The following is a 21,714-nucleotide window of genomic DNA, read 5'->3' as shown; positions in this document are numbered from 1 at the left end:
CCTTTTTTTTTTGAGCAGGTTCTCAAGCATCGCCTATTTGGCTGTTGTCAAATACTGTCCTTTCAGGAAAAGTGTGGGCAGCATCTGGAAATAATATTTATCCTTATTACTGGGAAGGGAAGCTGTTGAACAATCTTTGCTTAAGAAGTAAATATGTGACCACAGCAGGGGGGAAAATGGCTAGAAGCATCTAGGATTCTCTTTAAGAGAGGAGAGAATGGGTGAAGTTCTCCTAATAGAAGTATGCTCTTCATGTCAGGCTTTTCACCTAAAATAAAATAAAAAAATAAAAAAAAGCTTTAAGTTTTAGAAACTACAAATCTGAATGTATCTGAAACAGTTTGAAAGAATTGTCGGCTGTTTGGTTTTTTTTGGAGGGGGAATGATGACAGCGTCATTTTATTTAAGAACAAAGAAACTATAGAACAGTAGTGTGAAAAAGGATTAATAAACGTTTTTCAAGTTGAAGGCTACACTGTTGTGAAGTGTAACTTTTTGCCAGCAATGGTTAATGAAACTCTTTGAAGGAGAAAGCCACTGCAGTTGTTTGCATTTGTCTGAAATAACCAAATTTAATTTGGGAATGAGAGTTAAACATGCTCTTAAAAAGAATGTTGGTGTTTTCCACTTTCAGACAGTTTTGAGTGGAGAAGTGTATACTTCCATGTCATTCCTCATTGACATGGTTAATGTGAGTCTGGAACTGATGGATCCAAAAGGAAAAGATGGCTGCAGCTCTTTAGCCAGGTAGGAATTTTGTTACTGAGTACCTTATGCTGAATACTGTGCTCATATGAGAGATTATAGGACAGGAATTAACATACTACATGAGGTTATGGTTTAATAATGCGATGAAATAGAATTTCTTAGAAATAGAGTCCAAATTGAGAGTTTTAGCTGATCTGAAAGATGCAAGGGAATGACACTGTTCAGAAGATGACATCTGCGTCTTTCAAGTTGTCCTTGAAATTGCAGTTCAGTTGACAATCAGTGGACTTGCCCAAGACATGGTATTCTAATTAAGAAAATGTTGAGGGGTAATCTTAAAAAAACAGATTTCTGCTGCGCTGTTTTGTGTGGTTTTTTTAAGCCAGAAGGTTCTATATCAGTGGAAAATATTATTACATACAGTATAGATATACTTCCTATCTTGGTGACATGAGATATGTTTACAGTTGTTTTAGAAAATATGTAAAAGAAAGATATAAGCCGTATACCATGCATACTTTTAAAAAAAGTGACTTCTAGAAATAAATGAGCTACAAGACTCTTAAATGTATTGGTTTCCTTTTTATTCGCCTAGGTTTGATTTTAAGAAATCCAAGTTGCTTTTTGAAAGCTCTTCAAATGGAACGAAGTCTGTAAATTTGGTCTCTCATTCCATGATGGCATTTGACACACGTTACGCTGGACAGAAGTCTGCTGCAGGCACCCCAAATGTGTTTAACTGCATTTTTCAGTCATCAAAGAATACTAGTAGTCCAGGAGCAATCCAGATTGAGTTGCACTTCAGGTTGGTCATTTTGAGATTTATCTGTTTGCTTGTTTTTGATAAGGTCATACTCGATCAGGATTGTCTTGTGTTTAGTACAGCTGTTATTAATGTAGATAAACTTGCTGGCATTGTATTTAAAAGTGAAGACATTTTTGGGGTTGTCAGTGGTACCCGATAGATTGAAATCTGCAGTTATTAATTAACCGAAGGTTGATGGATTTTTATTTTTGTTTTCCCTTGTTGCAATTAAAAAAATAGGTTTGAATGTGTAATGTATCAGATGAAGTTCTGGTCTATTAAAATCAGTAGTGCTTAAAGCTTGATAAGTTTGGCCTTGTAGTTTGCCTAAAACCATATTGTGGAATTTTTAATATAAGTTGTGCAAAAGCTGTTTTCCAGTAGGTGTCAGACTTGCCTTTCTGAGAGAATCAGATAAATACAGAAATGGCACCTCTTTCAAAAAACAATCTCTACATTCTTTTCTGTATTCTGTCCCACCCTGTTTGTTTTTCCTTATCCAAGTTTCTTGGAGTGCTTAAAGGCATCACAGTGGATATCTGTTTTGTTCTAATTTAATATTGAAAATGGGAATATAAAGTATAATGTTGGTATTTACCCAAGGTTAAGCGTCGCTTTATGGGTTCACGCTGGGAGTGAAGTGAGATGACTAGGGATGTTGCTTTCACTTTTGATCAGGCTCTCTGACCCAACCCAGCTTTCTAACGCTTTTATAAGTATGATACCTTCTGAAGCGGTTGCAGGAGTAACGTAGAAAAAAATCTGTGGACTATTATAGTCCAATAGGAAATCTTGAAGGCATTTGTTCATAAAAAACAAGCAAAAAAACTTTAGGCAATTGAGGGAAACTTCAATAATGCGTGATGGTTTTAAGTACTTAATAAGTTTGTGACACCAAGATTTTGATTTGAATAACACTGAAAAAATATTTTCATGTAACTGCTGATCCAGTGTCTGCCTAGACTGGAGGTTGGTTTGCACAGTGTAGCCTAGTCTGGTTTATGAGTGATAGTTTCAGGAATTTTCTTCCCAACTGTTGCGCTTTTAAATGTTAGCCACATAAGCATGTGTTACGTTTTTAGTGGTGAGAGCATCCTTGGCACTAGATGTAAGCTTTTGCGGAGCTCAGTGATAGTGTTATACTGGCTCATGCCTTTTGGAAATATCCTGGAGAGCCGGGGAGGGTTAAAGGCTTTTACTATTGGAAGCAGTGCGGGCAGGCTGCTTCTCACAAAGGAATTACAGCTCTTTAGAGGTTTTATGGTTCAGAATGTGTTGGATATAAAATTGTTTCATGGTATTTAAGCACTTAGATTATTTTCCAGTTAGCATGACCAAATAAAATCGGTATTCCAGATCACGGAGCCAAACGCTTTTATCCCTCCTAGCCAGATATTCAAAATGTGATGCTAAAAGTTCAGTAAGGCTAGCATTTTTTCGGAATGACAAAGAAGCTTCCTGTGCTGCAAAATGCTGTCAGGGTGTGAGAGGAAACACATTGTATGTCTAATCTTCTAGAGGGATATGGAGCCAGGTCTAAATTTCACACGCAGTCTGTTAGATTTGATACCGAACAGATGTAAAAGAATAATAAAAAGAGCAGTTTTAAAATTTGAGACTTTGCAAAATAATATCAATAATTTAAATGTATTAAAGGAGCTTTTGTAATTTAATTTTTTGTTACGTAGTTTTTCAATTCATCTTTTGTATCATTACAGCTTAGAATTCATGCAGTTAAGATCTGTTGGGTTTCTGTGGGTACAACAACTCGATGAATTTCAATCTGTTTAAATATATATATGTATATGTATTTTAAAGGCCAGACACTCTGTAAACTAAGTGTATCCCTGTAAAGTTCTGTATGGTTCTTACTTGCTAGATACTGGTAGTTTTCTGCATCATTTTAAATGTACACAAGATGTAAAGTTTATATGTATGCTTCTCTCTTCTTAAAAGGTCTACTAAGGATTCCTCCAGTTTCACAGTTGTTCTGAACAATCTTCGTGTATTTCTAATATTTGACTGGTTGTTACTTGTTCATGACTTTTTATGTACTCCTGGAGATACCAAAAAGCGGGAAAATCACCTTTCTTGCCGGCAACGCACTTACAGCAGTGATGCAACTGTAGTTCCAAAAACAGTGAAAAGTGGAGTAGTTACAAAACGTTCATCGCTACATGTGTCTACAGAAAAACAACTGGAAGTTAAGGTTAATGTGACAGGTAAACGTATTCTTCTGTGGTGCTTTTTTAGAAGGTTTTCTGATTAAAAGCCGTGTTGTGCTAGTGGAAAAAAGGTCCTTTAAAGGACAGAAAATCAAGAAACCTGCTACAAATGCTTAAAATACCTTAATGCCGTTTCCAATTGCCGTGTTTGTTATTTGTCATTTTGTTTTGTTAAGGAACTGAATTTGTGGTTGTTGAAGACATGTCTTGTTTTGATACCAATGCCGTTATTTTGAAGGGGACTACTGTTCTCACGTACAAGCCCAAGCTGTTAGATCGTCCTTTCTCTGGTAGTTTGTTTGGCATTGAGGTAAGAAGAATACATTTGCTTTTGTAAAACATCTAAAATTAGAGGAGCTTGTGAAGATAGTTTACTATAAATATATATACAACAGGAGTATAGTAAAGAAAAGAAGAGGCTGTGCAGAGATGTGGTAAATCCTAAATGGTTGTTGCAGACCAAAGGACAAAGCATTTTCCATATCTGTGATAGGCAGAGCAGTGGAATTAAGTTTAGCAGTAAAGGGAATATTTGGTTGCATATCAGAATCTCTTTTCCTGAACTTACAGCATAGCTGCGCCCTGGAATAAATTGTCTGGAAAGATTTTGAAATGTCTGCCGTCTTAAAGTTTACATAGGAATTGTCTGTAGAGAACAGTTTGGCTATAGTTCATGTTTTGTGATATCAGTCTTTGAGGTTCTTGCCAGGCTTGTTCTCTTGGTTCCTAATTTTTTCTAAAACCATTTTTCGATTTTTAGGTTTTTTCATGCCGGTTAGGAAATGAGCAAGAGACCGCACTGTCAATTATTGATCCAGTAGAAATTCAGATGGAACTTGTTGGGAATGCTTCCTACCCAAGAGGTTCAGGGCTGTTGGATGCTTTCAATAGCGAAGATTTTCCTCCTATTCTAGAGGTAATATTAAAGGCCTGAATAAACTGTTTGCGATAGAGGATACGACATCATGATCTAGCACAGGTTTTTTATTATGTCCAAGGATTCAATAGAATGCTTTCAAATGCATAAAAAAAGAACAAGGTACATTTTTCCAGAAGTGGAAAAGGCAAAGAAACAAGCATGCAGAAAATGCTCTTAGTGGTAACGAGGGAGTGATTTCTGGGATATATTCTAGAGATTAATAATGGGGGGGGAAAAAGTGGGTTGATGAAGTGGGCATTTTAGTATGTTACTAATAACGGAAAGAAAAAGGTTAATTTTCTGTATCTCATTGTTAGTGTTTATTAAAGGGAAATTCTGTTTAGAGACTTCTTTTTAGCATTATACCAAAGGAAAACTTTTTTTTTTTTCTGATAGATGCTTTTAAAGTTTTTTTGGTTAGTAAAGTTTGGTAATTTTATTACTGGAGCTTTAAAACAATGTGGGCATCAGGGTTTAATATTAAATTTTGTCTTCCTTTGGGAAAAGCTTTGTTAGTATCCCAAGTATATAAGAAAAACATGTAGAAAAGGGTAAGTGAATCTTATTTTTTAATTTTCATTTAGATTCAATTGCAAGCACTGGATATCAGGCTGTCATACAATGATGTTCAACTGTTCTTGGCAATTGCAAAGTCAATTCCTCAACAGACGAGTGCAGCTCTGCCTGACTCAGCTGCGTCGATTGCTGAAAACACTGCAAATCCTTCTGGTTTAGCACTGGTGAATGAGACTTCCTCCTCGACACATGAAAACAGAGATACATCCAAACGTGTGTTGGATCCTGTTCTTGGTATGTTTTTAACTTTTGGAGTAAAGCCATTTGTTACATCTAAATGAAGTTTCTGCAGTGTGAAGCTAGACTTAGTGCTTAAGACAGAAGATGTTGCTATATTCATCGTGTAAAACCCTTGGTTGATTTGAGTTATTTGACAATAGCATTATACTGATGACACTATAAAAAAAAAAAGTAGATTTGTTTTTTGTTTTTTTCTGCTTGTAGTATGACAGTGGGTGGTTTCATAGCAAGTTTTATTTAGCATCACGTGTCATTGTAAAGCGTCATGATGGAGTACTTCTTAGGTGGCAAACTTTTAAAGGGGGAGAGGGTCCACCTCTTCAAACTCATTAAAGTGACAGTGAAACGGAAACCATCATAATTACTAGTTATCTCTTTATGTCTAGCAATCTTTTGTTTTGGTGACATTGCTTTTTTACGAACTAAAAATTGTGTGTGCTCAGAACCACTGCCTGACAATAATGAGGAAATACACAGTAGTGAAAAAGGTTTTTTTCTCTCTCTGCTTCTGCACTTGAGAGCCATCGGGGGAGTTCAAAGTGAATAAGTGATTGTCTTCTGAATGAAGGGTTGGTTTACAAAAAAAGTTTTAGTCCAAACTGAAATTCATGGAGTACGTTGACTCCCTGTAGGAGAATAAAAATAACCCATGTATTCTAGAATGTAAACATTATGGGTTGGGGGTTTGGTTTTGGGGTTTTTTTTGGTAAAAGCAGTGCTGAATCATATGCTTTTTCTACAGTTGCAATCTTAAACAAACAAAACGCCATTTTTCATACAGATGTATCTTAATTTTAGAAATGAAAACAAGTAGATAACTGTCAAGGACTTATGATTGCTTAACTGTTCAATTACAGAGGTACAGCTGGCTCGCCTCCAGGAGCTGGGATTCAGTATGGAAGACTGTCGTAAAGCTCTTTTGATCTGCCAAGGTAACTTCAAATATTCTTAGTTGGTCTTGCAAATTGTTCATGTTGCCTACCTTGCAATTAAGGAAAAACTTCCAGACTGTAAGGTAGCTGATGCACAGGCAGTATTTCCTTCTCTTCTTTACTTTGGCTCTGTGTTGGTGTATAATCTTAGAGAATACTCATTTTTCTGTCCTGGTAGTGTGTAGAACCCACCCTCCAAAGATTGTTTTGCCTTTTGGGATGTCATATGTGGAGTGTTTGAATGTATTTTTGTTTGGGGCTTTGGGTTGTGTTTGTTTTTTTTCTTCTATGGTATACCTATTTCTTGCTGTTATCCATCGCGTTCTCTTTAGAGCACGTTTTTATCTCGCCCTTTCTGAATCATGTATTTTACCTACTTCTACACGCAATATATGAAAAGAAGGTGAAAATTTAACACAAGTGATTCTTTTTCTTTAGCACTGTCATGTTTCCCACCTTATTATAGGCACTCACAATATTAATATAATATTAATAATTATTATTATAACATATATTATATTGCCCGTTGTTTTGCAAATTTCAAAACACATTTCTTATTCTTAGAAAAGACCAATGTATTTATAGTCTTTTCATATTTATGGTATTAAATAGGTCACATTCAAGGTGCTGTTGGTGTCTTGCTATACTTCTTAAGAGAGAGGGAATTAGTTTGCTTCCGTATCCTTTGTAAATAAGTATATTTCATTGAGAAAGTAGATGATGATTGATTGGTTTTTTTTGGTTTTATCTATCAAGGTGACTTGAAAAAAGCAGCGAGTTGGTTATTTAAGAATGCTGAACCTTTGAAATCGGTTTCCCAGACCTCTTCTGGTCGAGACAGCCAAGGGCTTGTGCCTTTTCAGTTCATCTCTGGAGTGGAAATAAAAGCAGAAAGTATATGCATTTGCTTTATTGATGACTGCATGGACTGTGATGTTCCCCTGGCTGAGTTAACCTTTTCCCGTGAGTGTCTTGTTTTGCTGAGTGAGTTGCATAAAATGACTGTCGGTTACTGCGTATGTTCAGCACCATGCTCTGCTTTCTTAGGAGTTGGGAAATTTCAGCTAATGGTGTTTTGGTGGTGGTGATTGTGTGGGGTTTGGGGCTTTTTTGGGTTCTTGTTGTTTGTTTGGTTTTATTTTTTGTTTATTTGTTTTAACTTTTAAGAAGATTATAGTCTTTGTACGGTTAAGATTCTGGTTTCCCCTTTATACGTCACATAACAAATGGAATCGGTCCTGAGCAGAACCCCGGGGAGGCTCCATGTTGTAATGCATGGCTGTGTAACTGTTATTTGAAAAGTATTATGATATGCTTTTTGTACCATTTCAACGTAAAAGACAAGACAAAACCTTCCATTGCTTATCTAACAGTTCACAAAATCAGGAAACTTGGTTGTTTTTCATTAATATAATTTTAACTTCTTTTTTTTTTTTCCAGGTTTGAATTTTCTCCAACATTTGAGAGCCAACCCTGAGGGCTACGCTCGTTTTACCCTCTCTGGAGATTATTACAATCGTGAGCTTTCAGGTGAAATAATGAGGGGTTTGTTGTTTATTTAAGTTGAGGAAAACAGCCTTGGCATACTACAGTAGCCTGAAACTAGCTGTCTCTCTATTCACTTCTCTTTTTTAGTATTTAATTGTTTTGATGCATTCAGTTTGTTACTTACTTCAGGAAGGAAGAGCATTTTGAGGGTAGGCGATTAGGCTGAAGACAATGGATTCATATAAGATGACCATCATAATTTACGTATTTTAGATATAAAAAAGCAAGTTACTCCTCAATGCAGGTCAGACACTGACGACAGAAACAGTCTAGTTGTGTGTTTTCTCTGAAATGAGAAACTAAATGTTCTGTTTTAAAATTAGCGCCAACAATCTCAGAAACTATCTGTCAATAACAAGGTAGGTTTTTTTGGTTTTAAAAATAAGTAGGGTGATTTTTTTTAAATAGGTTTTAGACCTTTGTCTTTTGTGAGACTGAATTGTAGGCCAACTTACGTATAATTGTGTGAAAATAATTTTCAAAACTATTTCAGAGAACTTAGTTCCAGCTAACTTCATTATGAAGCTGTAATTGCCTTCTAATGCTTTCCTCAGGATTAAAATATTTCTGCAAGGCCCTACATAGAGTGTACACTGGTTCAAACGGAGGAGCTGGAGCAACTTTGAATTAGCTAGCGAATTAAATCTGTAGGCTTACAAGTTCGTCTTGAACACAGATTGAAAGTAAAGGATCTCATTATTAAAATTACATTATTAAATACTTAGGTATGTAAACAGCATTCTGATGTGGCCTTCAAGTGTGTAATGCATGTGACATTTTCTGTTTGTTCTCAGGCTGGGAGCCATTTATTGAGCCATGGCCGTGTTCAGTTTCTTGGCAACAACAAGCTTCGAGCCGCCTCCACCCTTCCCGACTGAAGCTGGAAGTAAAGGCTGAAGAGCGTTTGGATATAAACATTACCTCTGTCTTCATAGGTATGTAGGAATATTCCCCGAGAGCATCACTATACAGTCTAATTTTCACTGTACTAAAAATGACAGACATTGCTAATTGAGTCCTGCTGGTGCCCCAGAGACGGAGGGAGGGATATTTGGCACAAGTCCCTACATACTTCACATGAGATTGTACACAGGTGTGCATTTCGGCAGCCTGTATTTTATCAGATACTGTGAAAGTGTAAAGACACGAGATACATATTTTAGAGGTTAGTAGGATTTCTTTCTCTGGTCATATGAATTCTATCAAATTCATATGTTATTTGAAATTTATTTTTAATCAGAATCAGGCTTTTGTCTAAAGCTTTCCATGCTTTACAGTACTTAAAAATATTTTGATAAGATCGTGATTTTTCAGTACGTTGACAGGTGTAGTGGGGAGCTACTCATTTCAGTTCTGCAGTCGCTAAAAACCTGAGCTGTCAGTTCCCACCTCAGGAAATAAAAAAATTTTGCTCATCATTAACTCAAACTTCATGTAAGCTTCTGTGGTGTGAGGTTATGATTGGGTGCATTTCCTAGAAATACTGTTGCTTACTCTATGCAAAGCTGAATAATTTGATGGTCATAATAAAAACATGTAAACAGCTGATCTTGCAAATGTAACAGAAGAGCCTTTCGTATTCGTTCCTGTCTGCTCAAGGCCTGTGGGGTTGGCAGAAAGAGGAAGCCGAGGTGGGAGGAAAAGACACAAATCAACGATTCCTAAGAGTTCCCATGATGCTTTTTAATACTAGTGATAAGAAGTAGTAAGGCTAGTTTATGGTTAATACTGTGCCTGAGGACTCCATCGCTGTCTTGATACTTATGCAGGAATGAGCACGTACCTCTTAAAAAGAAAAAAAAACAATATTAGAAACTGCTTCTAATGTGAAAATATTTGAGGTTAATTGCCTCCTCAGAGAGAACGCTTACATTGACACAGGAGTATCTTAAGAACATGGAATTCCACTGAAAGTTTAAAAGAAATAATCTTAAGAATATAAAAACCTTTGTTTTTGAAGGTACTGCTGTGATTTCATGAGCTGTTGTTTGTCTTAACTTATGTAAGTGGTTCATAGAAAAAGCAGTGAAGTGAAACTTTGGCCATCAAAGTAGAGTAATGTTAGCGTTATAAATTTAACATACTTTTCAATTACTTTGTTTGCTGCCACCTTGGAGACATTTACTATCTGTGCTTATATTCCTCTAGAACAATACACGTGCACCAAACAGGCATGGATGGAAGATTACTGTAAACAGGACAAAGAAGTGAACGTGATCAGTTCAGAAGACTGGATGGGTTCTTCGGTGGATCCACCGTGTTTTGGGCAGAGTATGATACTCGTTAATCACTCTTTATTTGAAACAGTCCTCACATACACAGCCATCTGTCTAATGTATTACAAACTTAAGTATTTGGTCTTCACAGCATACAATGAATTGTTAGGGATATTTGGCAAAAAAAGACAAAAATGCTATTTTCCGTTCAATTGTATTAAATTCTTTAAAAACAAAAACCTTCCTGGCTACCTAGCTTTGAGTGAGAACTTTGCACTGCTAGTTCTGCTTCCCTTTTTTTTCTCAGTTAGTGAGTGACTATCCTGCCTAAGATGAAATGACAGTGTTGAGTTCAGGGGTTGTATAGTTCAGAGGTGATCTGTTTCTTTCTGTATCCCCAAAGACCTAAATGACTGAGTTTCTGGAAAAAAATACTGTTATAATAATGAAATAATTCTCTAAGTAATAGCTCTTGATATGTGGCAGGTCTTTTCAGCTTCTTTTCTCCCATTGTTAACTTCTGGCAGAAATTTTAGCAATTCAAATGCCGATTTAGTGTAAGCAAGTGGGTAGAGACTCATACACTGATTGCATGATGCCAACTGCCTGTATCGTTCCCGCTGCATGCTGGGAAAGAGTCTACCTGTGTTTGTGTGGTTTTTCTTACCTGCTAACTTTGTCTTTCCTGTCTGCCAGGCCTTCCTCTTGTCTACCTTAGAACTAGGAGCACAGCCAGTTTGACTAACCTAGAGCATCAGATCTATGCTAGAGGTACTGTATAGCAGAGACAGACAAAAAGGGATGTTTTCTTCTTTGGAAAGCTTTTGTGTATTAAATACTGTGTTGTATGTGTGACTTGCTGGTGGATTGGCATCTGTATTTTAAAAAAACAACCAAACAAAAACCGCAAAACCAAACAACGTAACAGCTACTTTGCTTTTAAGCTGCTTAATTTAGTATTTCATCCTGTCTTATGTGCCCCTCTGGGCCCTTCCGGAAGGAAGGGAGAAGGATAACTAACGCTACATAGGAAGACAGTCTTTTTGAGGAAGGTTATATGAATTGTTGACTATTCAGTGTCCCTTTTCTAGAGAGAAAATATAGTGTGATTAAAAATAGTGTAATAAAATCACAAGATTTTATTTTATATTCTAAAAATATCCAACAGTATGTTCACTATCCATACTTAACGCTTGATTTGGGATGTATATTTAGCTACTTAAAACTAAGATGCCTTCAGAGGAACAATCTCTTTTCAATAAGCCTTAGGAAGTAAGGCATGCATCATAAATATCTTGTTAGTTTGTTTGGTTTATATTTCACAGTACAGTCTTTGGACACAACCTTTCAGTTTAAAGTAAGATATTTTAATTTTTGGCATTATGGAAGACAGAACAGCACACTTGATAAATATGTTGCCCCTGTAGAAAAGTTGCTGAATGGGAGGACAGGAAGCTTCTGTAAAACTACATCTGTGGCCCGTTCAGACTGCCCCTTGAAACATTTTCCCTGAGAGGCTGCAAACAAAAAAAAACACAAACCAAAATGGAAAACGATAGAAGGATTTCTTTTTCTGAGATATTCTTCAGGGTTTTTTGTTGTGAAAAAAAGTCAACCAAACAACAAAGCCTCTTCATATTTATTGCTTGGCTGTTAGTGGCTGTCGCAACTAAATTACTAAATGAATTGTGAAAAAAAACCTCCTTGTAATGGTAGTCTTTATTTTCAGGCAGTAGTCTCAAAATGCAACTTTTACATTATGTTTTCTTTTGAAAATCAGGCCACAGTCCCAAAAATTCTTTTTTAAAAGTCTCAAAAAATAGATTGGCAATAGATTAAATCCCAGACTAAAAGTTCATTTGGCTTTTGCTCTGTAATTTTGTAGAACCTGGGCTAGCCAAAGTATTGTATAAAGCCAAGCTCGACGCTAAAAAGATCATGTTATTTGCAGTTGGCAAAAATCAGAGTTTTCATTTTCAAGAATTTCATCTTCTTGCCATTTAATTGGAAAGAACTTTCTCTGGAAGCTTTAGGGAGATCAGATTTAAGTGTCCGCTGACAATGTAAGGTATGCAGGAATTAGTTGTCATTGATTTAGCAGAAAGTTGCATGCGATCGGTAACTCCTTCAGAAACTTCCCTACCCACCCCGCCTTACCCATTCTTGCCTCTCTCAGCCTGCGCTTAAGTTATTCCTAGTCAGACACGCTTTGCGGTGGGATGAATGGGTCTTGGAACATCGGTCAGCCTTTGGAGTGACTGCAGAGAAATTCTGTGGAATGGATTTCATTTCTATTACCTTTTCTTTAAGCAGCTGATTTATTGTGTGCGCCTTCTTTCTACTTCTCTCATAAAAATAGATGTATGTATTTAGGGAGCAGCCATTTATCTTCCTTACTATTTAAGTTGCTGGAATTCGACAGGGTTTTTTTTTTTCCTGTCCAAACACAGTAAGTATTTTCACAGATATGACGTACTGCAGTGTGGAAAATGAGAGTAACGCTCGTGTGCTTGGTAGTACTGCATCCTTGAAAAAAGTCAAACGTGGTAGATGAAGCTGCTGCTTCTGGGATTTTGCTGTCCCAGCATTTTCACAAAACCAGGTTACCTTTGGTTACTTTTGGTTGCATTCAAATTTTTTTTCATACTTTGTTTTGGAAGGCTTTATCCTGTATTATTTTAAGGAAAATATTTCTACTTCTTCAGTCTTTGAGGATAAAAGTCCCGTTTAAATGGGTTACTGGATAATCCTGTATTCGTTGTATTAAATAGAGCATAAAACTTAATTATAAGTGAATATGTGTTTAATACCTTATGAGCATTTGGATATATGTGAAAAGTTACTGGTTACGTTTGGGTTTTTAGTTAGGTACATTATAACTGGAGGCCTAATGTTTTTTAAGACTTGATATGACGAAACAAAAGAAGACGTAGATCCTGGAGGGGATGATGTAGGTGAAGACTTTGTACCATTTCTGTAATAGTTACAAATTTTTTTAATGTTTTAATAATCTGTTTTCCCGTTTTCTTCAGTCTGGTTTTCTTTAGTTAGTGCAGGTTGTGGTTCTCCAGCCATTGTGTCTCATCCCGTGTTAGCACCCGGTGAATGCTGCTCTCACAAGCATTTAGACAAATTTTTATTCTTTTTTTATAGCTGAAATGAAGACTCCAAAACGTAGGCAGCCGTTTGTCCCCTTTGCTCTAAGAAATCATACGGGATGCACTCTGTGGTTTGCTACCCTAACTACAACACCGACCCGGTAAGAAGCTGTTGTGGGATCCCTTTGACAATATTTGTCTGGCTTCTCTCACACGTCACCCCCTGTTGTTTTCAGGACTCTTGTGTTCTTGCAGAGAAGCATAGGCAGCTCCCAGCCTTTCTTAGTCAAGAGCTTTTTCTTTGACAGTGAGATAGTTTTACCACTGAAAAAAAAAAATTTATTTTTTTTTTTCTAGAGGCCCAAGAGAATTTGAAAACTGGTCAGATACATTCATGATGTGTATTTGTTTACCGCAGGCCTTCTGTAGACTGAGGGAGACTGAAAAGCACTCGCTACTTGCAGTAGTCACTTTGTCAGTAAAATGATGTGGTTCTCTTCACAGGGCAGCACTGTCGCACAGCGGGAGTCCAGGTGTTGTTCCTGAGGAAAATGGGACGTTGCTGGATGATACCCATAATGTCAGTGAATGGCAAGAAGTTATCACTGGGGAAGAGATTCCGTTTGAATTTGAAGCCAGAGGGAAGCTCAGACACAGGTGAAAGGACCAGGTTGTGAGATGGGTTTAGACACACTCATATATGGGGCACATAGGATCATGGTTGTGAGGGCACTAGTGGATGTTAAATAAAAAGTGGCTATTTTTTTAAATCTCCAGTTAATGTTTTGGTTTAAAACGTTTAAAATTCATGTATAGAGTGAAACTATCGGTTGTCTAATAAGCAGCATATATTGCTCTTAGTGGCAGACATTCCTAGGTGTGAGTTGGATCGTTATAAGCTTTTGGAAAGACTTGGGGGCCCCAACTACAGATCATATGTCCTTTATTCTAAAGGACTGAGTGGGGGGGGTTGTTGACTGTTGAGCATAAGTGTAACCAGTGTTAAGAACTAGAAAAAAATTGTTAACTAGAAAAAAATGTTAAATAAAAGCATGTAGCATGCTTTTATTTTCACTTATATGACATAGTTGTACTTCTGTATGTTCATTAGGGAAGGCGGAACAATCGAACAGATACAAAATCAGGTCTATCTTTATCCATGAAATGGAAGAGCTCTTGAGACTTCTCTTTTTTTTAACACTTCAGTGAGATTCTTTATTCAGAATCCAGAGGATGTTCCTGGTTTGAAGTGTTGGCGTTTGCACTGTATAAAAATGCTTAATTGTAATTTTACTTGATCTAACCTGGTAGGAACACACACAATCTACGAATTCATCAGTTGCAAGTGAGAGTAAATGGCTGGGAAGAAGTCAGTCCCGTGTCTGTAGACAAAGTTGGAACGTTTTTCCGATATGCTGCACCAGATAAGAACTCATCCTCTTCTACTGTAAGTTCTGATTTTGAGTGTTAGTTTTAATAGAATATGTAATTTGAGAGTAATGATGCCTCCAAGAGTTTGATCTTAAAGCAGCCGCTGGATAAGATTGTCCTCTTTCCAGTTAGCTTGGATTGGGAGAGTTCGGAGATGCTGGGTTCCTAACTGGCACTCTTGTGCGTACCAAAAACACAAACATAGTAATCAGCAGTTAGTCTCTGCTTAGCAGCCAGAGCTTCCAGTGACAGAACTAATGTATTAGTGACAGTGTCATGGACGCGTGGAGATTGAGCTTTAAACCAGCACAGCATTTCAGCAGCTATTTTTATTTCTTCTGTTGCAGAAATGCTTTTCATGTGTTTAATTTACGGAAAGTAAACAACACTGGCAATTTCCTGTAAGCCTAGAGACTGTTGAAATATGTGGCTGCTTAGACAAAATATACTTGTCATGAAGGAAAAATGCAGTTGTAATAATCAGCAGGCTGGCAGTTGGTGGTTGGGGCTCAATGATGGAAATGATCTTGTGGATTTCAAAACCAGTGAAGTTTTGAGGCTAGCTACTGAAAATTGTTGAGCACTGGAGAAACTGAAGTTGAGATCTTTTTGGTATAAAACAGGATTAGAATTTAATTTCATGATACTACTGACAAGAGCCAGTAGTCTCTTATTTGAATCATTTCTGATGTTTTCATATTGAAATGTAAAAAGCATCATCTCTCTCTGTAATTTGATTCTTGAAGGAAAAGGATGCAAATTAATGAGAATTGCTGTTCAGGAACATCTTCTGTAGCTTTTCTCTCTTTTTTTTTTTTTTTTTTAAAGCAAATCTTCTTACTTCAGCTTTGTTTCTTTTTAAAGCAGTATTACAAACAGGTTTTGCTAATATAGTTCTCATGTGTTTTCCAAGCTGTATTGAAGATCAGAAACACAAAGGGATGAAAGTATTTAGTTTATTTTTCCATAGTAATGTTCTGTATTGCAACTGAGAGTGATATCTTAAAAGTTGAACAACTTTAACTTTCATGTTTATTTTTCTCCCAGCTTGGAAGCCCAATAAGTAGAACAAATATAATACATCCACAAGTCTATGTGAGTATATATTTTAATTTTTTGAGAGCTATTTAAATAAGACAATTTGACAAGTGAACGGGCTTTTCCATCCCTCTTGAACCTTTTCAATAGAAAGGAAACAAAAGTCAAGCAAAAACCCCAAACTTTCAAATCGGAGCAAGTATTTAGCATGACTTATAGTTCCTCACCAATGCAAATGGTTGTTTGGAGGATGGGTCTTAAATTCCAGTATGTGAATTCCCGCATGTGAGCCAATATAAAATGTGGTTTTCAAGATCGAAGTGGCAATGACTTTGTGTAATGTAGGAGATAAAACACCACAGCAAAAGGGCAGCTAAGAGTGAAGAAACAGGAATATTTTAAGAAAGCTCCACCTTAGTTTTTAGTTTTGACAGATAGGAATTGTGAGTGACTGTTAATTATATGGGGCTTGAAATTCAAACTCCGTGAATTTTTTAAAAAATGTAATAGTGAGATAGCATAGAAGTGTTCTTTTAGGATCTGTATTGCTCCTATTTGAACTTTCATCATTTTCAGAAAGATAACGGAGTTGGTAGTATTGAGAATTGCTTTTTCATCGTTAATTTTATTGGGTTTTGAGAAGGTACAGAATTATAAATCATGATTATGAAAACATATATACCTTAGGTGTTGTATGTTGTTGGACTCAGTTGGCAGGTTTTTACTCCAGCAGTTACTGCTTCAAAATTGAGGTGTCCCTCTTCTAGATACAATCATTACCTGAGCTTTTTAATGCTTTTAAATATCTTCCAGTTTTCTTCATTGCCTCCAGTTCGTGTGGTATTTGAAGTTACCATGGAAGGTAGCGCTCGGAAAGTGATAACAGTGCGCTCAGCCTTGATTGTGAAGAACAAGCTGGAAACACCAATGGAACTGAGACTAGATAGTCCTTCTGCTCCTGACAGTAAGTGGTGTATATGTTCCTTCTGTACTACGGGGAATCTTTAGCTTCCTCCCCAAGAAGATTCACTGCTGCCTGTAATGATTGACAGCAAAGTAGACCTCCCTGGGGGGAAATGGGTTATGTGAAGAAGAAAAGAGTTCGCAAGGTAAGCTAGAGAACCCAGGAGGATTTGTGCTCATTGTTCAGGTGAATGGGGAGAGCTGAGCCTCTGTCAAGACTGGATCTTTTTTCTGTATGTAGCGTGTTGAATCTTTTAGCAGTAGTCTAGAAGGTTTCGGGTGTTAGTGTGCAAAAGTACAGTCTAGAAATGTAGTGATGTGCTGATAATGTTCCCAAAATGTAACAAAGTAGGGTTTTTTGAAATAAGCATTTTCACTAAATCATCCACGGAAAAAGAATTTGAATTCCGGCAAGTTTTCAGTCTGTTTCCAGTTTCAGGTTTACACAGCTACATGTGTCTGCTGCCAGATTGTTAACAGGGCTTAAAACAATGGGTTGGTGTTTGAGGCACATATAAAGTAGCTTGTGTTTTATGTTGAAAGAAAACGTGTTTCTTCAAAAATTTGAGACTTTCTATTTGAAAATTTTATGCTTTTCGGTAAAGAGGCCTGTTTTGATATGTGTGTTTTCATCTCTGGTTGCAGAACCTGTAGTTCTTCCAGCAGTTATGCCAGGAGATTCCTTTGCTATTCCATTACATCTGACATCTTGGCGTTTGCAAGCCAGGCCAAAAGGAATGGGGGTCTTTTTCTGTAAAGCTCCAATTCATTGGACTAATGTTCAGAAGACAGCAGAAGTCAGTAGCAGCAAGCGAGAGTGTCATTCAATGGAGTCTGAAAATAGCCAGTTTTTCAGGTAATTAAGACCTAATTATTTTTCTGTAATCTGTATTATCTTCTGATAAAGAAAGTAAGTAACAGGAAAGAAAATACTTAGAAATTAAAGCTACTGCAATTTAATGGGATGTTTTGTTTGGTATCTGGAATAATGAGAAAGCATTGAAGTATAACTGCTCTATTTCTGCGGGGCTCCTTGAAGCCCCTTTGACAGTACCTATTAGCAAATGGCTGAGAATAAGCACACTATTAATATTTATTGTAGAAAAGAAAAGGTTAGGAAATAGAATGTGGATTTATGTTACATTATCTAGTCTGTCTCACTGAGAATGATGAGTGGTTTGCCATAGCGTGTTCGCAAATACTCATTCTTTGTCCTGGATGTCCTGTACTCTCTTCTAAGCTCTGAAATGTTGCTGCATAATGAGGACTTTATGGAATTTTGTGGGTATCTGATACGGTGGATTTAGGGATACTCTCAATTTAGGAAATACTAGAATAGAGATTATGGAAGTTGTTTCCGGAAATGACCTTTTTGTACTATGGAGTTACTGCCGTGTGTCAGTTCCATAGCTCGTTTCTTAATATGCTGGTTTTGAATGTATCACAGGGAGGAAAATTAACAAATTATTTAAAATTAAGGTTTACTTACTTTTTTACCTTAACTAATGAAAAACTGAAGTGACAAAGCAAGGGTATATCGACTGGGAGAAAGGAAACATTCAGCATTTATGTTCAAAGAAAATGGCTATAGTTTACTTTAATAGTTAAAATCTCTTTTTAGTAATAGTTGATGTTTCTGTGAGTTTATGGAAGTTGGTTTTAAAGTTGGTAATCTGTAAAAGCAATTTTCTGTTAGGTCTCTGAATGGACAGGTTTTTTTGAGTGACTAAATTAATTCTTTGATTAAAATCAGGAAACTCTGTTGTCTTGGTGTTAGGCATAAATACAAAATACTTTATAATCAAACTCCAAAGTGATTATGTGGAGAAAAATTCTAAGTGCTGGTTTTGCTGTTGGTCCGGAAGTTCCAGCCTATTGTGGGATTTAGTGCAATACACAAAGCCAGGCTCAGTTATTCTGGCAAGTTCATTGACTTCTTCTCACGTGTATCTGCCTTCACAGGTTTTGTGTGGCTATAAAGAAGGAAAATTATCCGGATTACATGCCTTCCAGCATATTTTCTGACAGCGCGAAACAGATTTTCAGACAGCCTGGGCATACTATTTATCTCTTGCCAACGGTGGTAATCTGTAACTTGCTGCCTTGTGAACTCGAGTTCTACGTTAAAGGAATGCCGATTAGTGGGACGTTAAAACCTGGCAAAGAGGCAGCGTTGCACACAGCTGATACGTCTCAGAACATTGAGCTGGGTAAGGTTCTTTCTCAAATACCACTTTCTTATCCTCCTAGAGCAGTATCTCAATAGAACTGCTTCTTGTGCAAGGAACTGTGGTGCAAGAACAGAAAAATTGTGGAGAAAATGTGGAGAGAATGGTGATGAAAAAGGGAATAAATCAAATAAGTTTCCAGCGTTTTGGGTGGTTTTGCTGTTTTCTTTCTGACAGAAAAAGTTGGCGTTGAGAGTATGTATGGAATTATTCAAGACTGGCTGGCTGCCTGATGCCTAAAGCCGTAATTAGCCCTAAGCAGGCTTCTTTACAGAACTTTTTTTGCTGCTTGCAACTTAAATTGAGGCATTTCTTTATGAGGTCACAGGTTCCTACAATGGACAGATTTAAAAATTTATCTGGGTAAGCTATATGGAATATGCAGAAGAATAAAGCGATATGAAACACCAACCTGCACGCTTACCAGAAACGAATGTTTCTGTGTGGGTGACCTTTGGTTTTCTTTTGTTTTCGTAGGGATATTGCTAGAAAACTTCCCGATCTGCAAAGAGCTGTTGATTCCTCCTGGGACCCAAAACTATATGGTCCGGATGCGATTGTATGATGTCAACAAACGACTGTTAAATTTGACCATAAGGATTGTATGTCGTGCTGAAGGTTCTCTAAAAATACTAATTTTAGCGCCATACTGGTTAATCAACAAAACAGGTAAGCATTTTCTTTCCTAGCTCTAATCATGAACTGGGAAATAAAGATTTCATGCAGTGTTTTGATTTGCTTTCTAGCCAAATAGAGCTTTTAAACACTACTTAAGAGAAAGTAAAGTTGCAGGATTTTTTCAATATTGTTTTTACGGCGCCAGCAGGAATTGTTTGATGAATGTTACAGCAGACATAACTTAGACAACTCAGTTGCTATATTGCAGATTTTCAAACATGAGCTATTGTACCTCTAAAGAAATCGACGTAGACTAGATCACTGTTAAAATCGTGGTTTTCAAAGACTGAAATGCCTTGAGAAAGCAACAGGTCTAAATTGCTGTTCTGTCTAACATCCACTGACGCTTGCAGAGCTACACGAACGCCTTTTCTGCAGGGACCAGACTCCATGGCTCGCAGCTGTTAAGCGGTTTAGACGAGAACGGGAGGGAGAATGCATGCAGACTAATTGCTAATATTACAACTGAAATACTTTAGGTTGTTCCTTAATTTGAAGTAGTTTTTACCATTCTTATTTTATTTTGTGCAAAGGTGAAGTGTAGTTTGACGCGCTGTTTTTTTGTACTTACTTAAAGGATTACCACTTATCTTCAGACAAGATAATGCAAAAACAGATGCTGCGGGTCAGTTTGAAGAGCACGAGCTTGCTAGAAGCCTCAGCCCACTTCTCTTCTGTTATGCTGATAAAGAACAGCCAAACTTGTAAGTAATACCACAACAAGAGCAGACAGGAGGAACCTTACAAAGTATGAAAGTAATTCCCAGAGGACTGGGCGCTGATATATTAGTATGAATATCATGTAGGAAAAGTCTTTCCCTATTAAGATTACCTGTTAAGTTATTAAATTTCTAGATACTAAAATAAGTGCATTGGATCTTTAGACGTTTCCTACTGAAAGCTCCTTGGTTGGGTAACTCTGGTGTGTCTGCAGGCTGCTTTGGGTTTATTTTGCGTGTTTCTCATGCTTCTTTGGTAAGAAAGTCAAAAACCTTTTTGAAGAGACTTACCTGGTTGTATAAATTACTTTGTTACCACTAAAAAAAAAACCAAACCCCTAATCGTAAATTCTGAATGTTAATAGAGAATTAGTAGCAGTCACTTAGTAGGAAGTCCACATGCAGCAGAGCTATGAGGATTCTGATGTAAAAGGAAGTGGTGGGATTTTGGAAAGGAAACTTTTCAGCTACTTTAACTAGCGTCAAGTAGAGACCTTGCTTTTTCCATGAAAACTGGAAATAAGAACATGATTTAAAGCAAATTTATCTGAAATGTTCTGGGATATTTACTCAAATGAACAACAGTTAAATTTATTACAAAAATTTATTCTGACTTTTTCTTTTTTCTTTCAAAGAAAAAAGACACACAAATGTTGTCATGGTTAATCAGTCTGAAAATCACCAAGCCTTTTACAAGAAATGGTCACTGAATCTTGACCAGTATGTTAAAAGACCTTATGGCAGAAATGCAGGATGAAGTAGTCAAGAATAGATTTATCATGGCTTCTAATGCTCCTGTATTAAAACACGGGTGTTCTCTTTGTATCTTGGTGTGTGTTTGATCATCGGTGCCGTGTTGATATCTGATCCTTCACTTAAATGAGTAAATCTTTGTGTTTTCCTCTTAACCCTTAGATGTACGATGCGGGTTGGAAGAGGGATCCATCCTGAAGGCATGCCGGGCTGGTGCCAGGGTTTCTCCCTGGATGGTGGCAGTGGTGTCAGAGCCCTTAAAGTCATCCAGCACGGAAACCGGCCAGGCCTCATCTATAACATTGGTATGTGTTGGTAGGAGCATTTGAGAAATACTGTAGAACTTGGGAGGACATGATGTCAGTGGCATTTGTGACAGAACAGTTACGGCAGGGAAATATATGTTGTTAAAGGTTTTTGAAGGTCGAGAAAAAACAAACAGTATTCTGAGTATTATTAGGTCTTTACTTTGAATTTCATTAGCTTAGAAATCAATTTGCAGTTATTTTTTATTTTTACATTTCACCATTAAGTGTTAATAACTGCATTTACAAACTATTTCTGTGTCTTCATTCCCCCTGTATGTTACTTCTGAGTACATCTGAAATCCCACCGCCTTACTGTCGTTGATTATTTG

The 21,714-nt window shown here is 36.9% G+C and overlaps 1 protein-coding gene across 4 annotated transcripts in view; it reads left to right on the top strand.

Moving 5' to 3' along the window:
• VPS13D (vacuolar protein sorting 13 homolog D) overlaps positions 1 to 21,714 on the top strand; it is a 103,337-nt gene that overhangs the window by 28,662 nt on the left and 52,961 nt on the right. For 2 of the 4 annotated variants that reach the window (XM_063354061.1, XM_063354060.1), the window contains exons 29-50: positions 635 to 747; positions 1,304 to 1,513; positions 3,470 to 3,735; positions 3,915 to 4,048; positions 4,499 to 4,654; positions 5,242 to 5,467; positions 6,331 to 6,405; positions 7,162 to 7,368; positions 7,846 to 7,935; positions 8,748 to 8,888; positions 10,102 to 10,224; positions 10,866 to 10,940; positions 13,323 to 13,428; positions 13,772 to 13,924; positions 14,579 to 14,714; positions 15,746 to 15,793; positions 16,550 to 16,700; positions 17,345 to 17,555; positions 18,662 to 18,909; positions 19,405 to 19,596; positions 20,183 to 20,309; positions 21,240 to 21,382. In XM_063354061.1, coding sequence (XP_063210131.1) covers positions 635 to 747; positions 1,304 to 1,513; positions 3,470 to 3,735; positions 3,915 to 4,048; positions 4,499 to 4,654; positions 5,242 to 5,467; positions 6,331 to 6,405; positions 7,162 to 7,368; positions 7,846 to 7,935; positions 8,748 to 8,888; positions 10,102 to 10,224; positions 10,866 to 10,940; positions 13,323 to 13,428; positions 13,772 to 13,924; positions 14,579 to 14,714; positions 15,746 to 15,793; positions 16,550 to 16,700; positions 17,345 to 17,555; positions 18,662 to 18,909; positions 19,405 to 19,596; positions 20,183 to 20,309; positions 21,240 to 21,382 — 3,331 coding nt within the window. The remainder of the gene's footprint in view (positions 1 to 634; positions 748 to 1,303; positions 1,514 to 3,469; positions 3,736 to 3,914; positions 4,049 to 4,498; positions 4,655 to 5,241; positions 5,468 to 6,330; positions 6,406 to 7,161; positions 7,369 to 7,845; positions 7,936 to 8,747; positions 8,889 to 10,101; positions 10,225 to 10,865; positions 10,941 to 13,322; positions 13,429 to 13,771; positions 13,925 to 14,578; positions 14,715 to 15,745; positions 15,794 to 16,549; positions 16,701 to 17,344; positions 17,556 to 18,661; positions 18,910 to 19,404; positions 19,597 to 20,182; positions 20,310 to 21,239; positions 21,383 to 21,714) is intronic. The other 2 variants (XM_063354063.1, XM_063354062.1) reach the window with 1 other exon arrangement.

The sequence above is a fragment of the Chroicocephalus ridibundus genome, chromosome 16, assembly GCF_963924245.1.
Source record: "Chroicocephalus ridibundus chromosome 16, bChrRid1.1, whole genome shotgun sequence".
Lineage (NCBI taxonomy): Eukaryota > Metazoa > Chordata > Aves > Charadriiformes > Laridae > Chroicocephalus > Chroicocephalus ridibundus.
The sequence above is the reverse complement of the archived record's forward strand: the minus strand, read 5'-3'. Positions and strand labels throughout refer to the sequence as shown.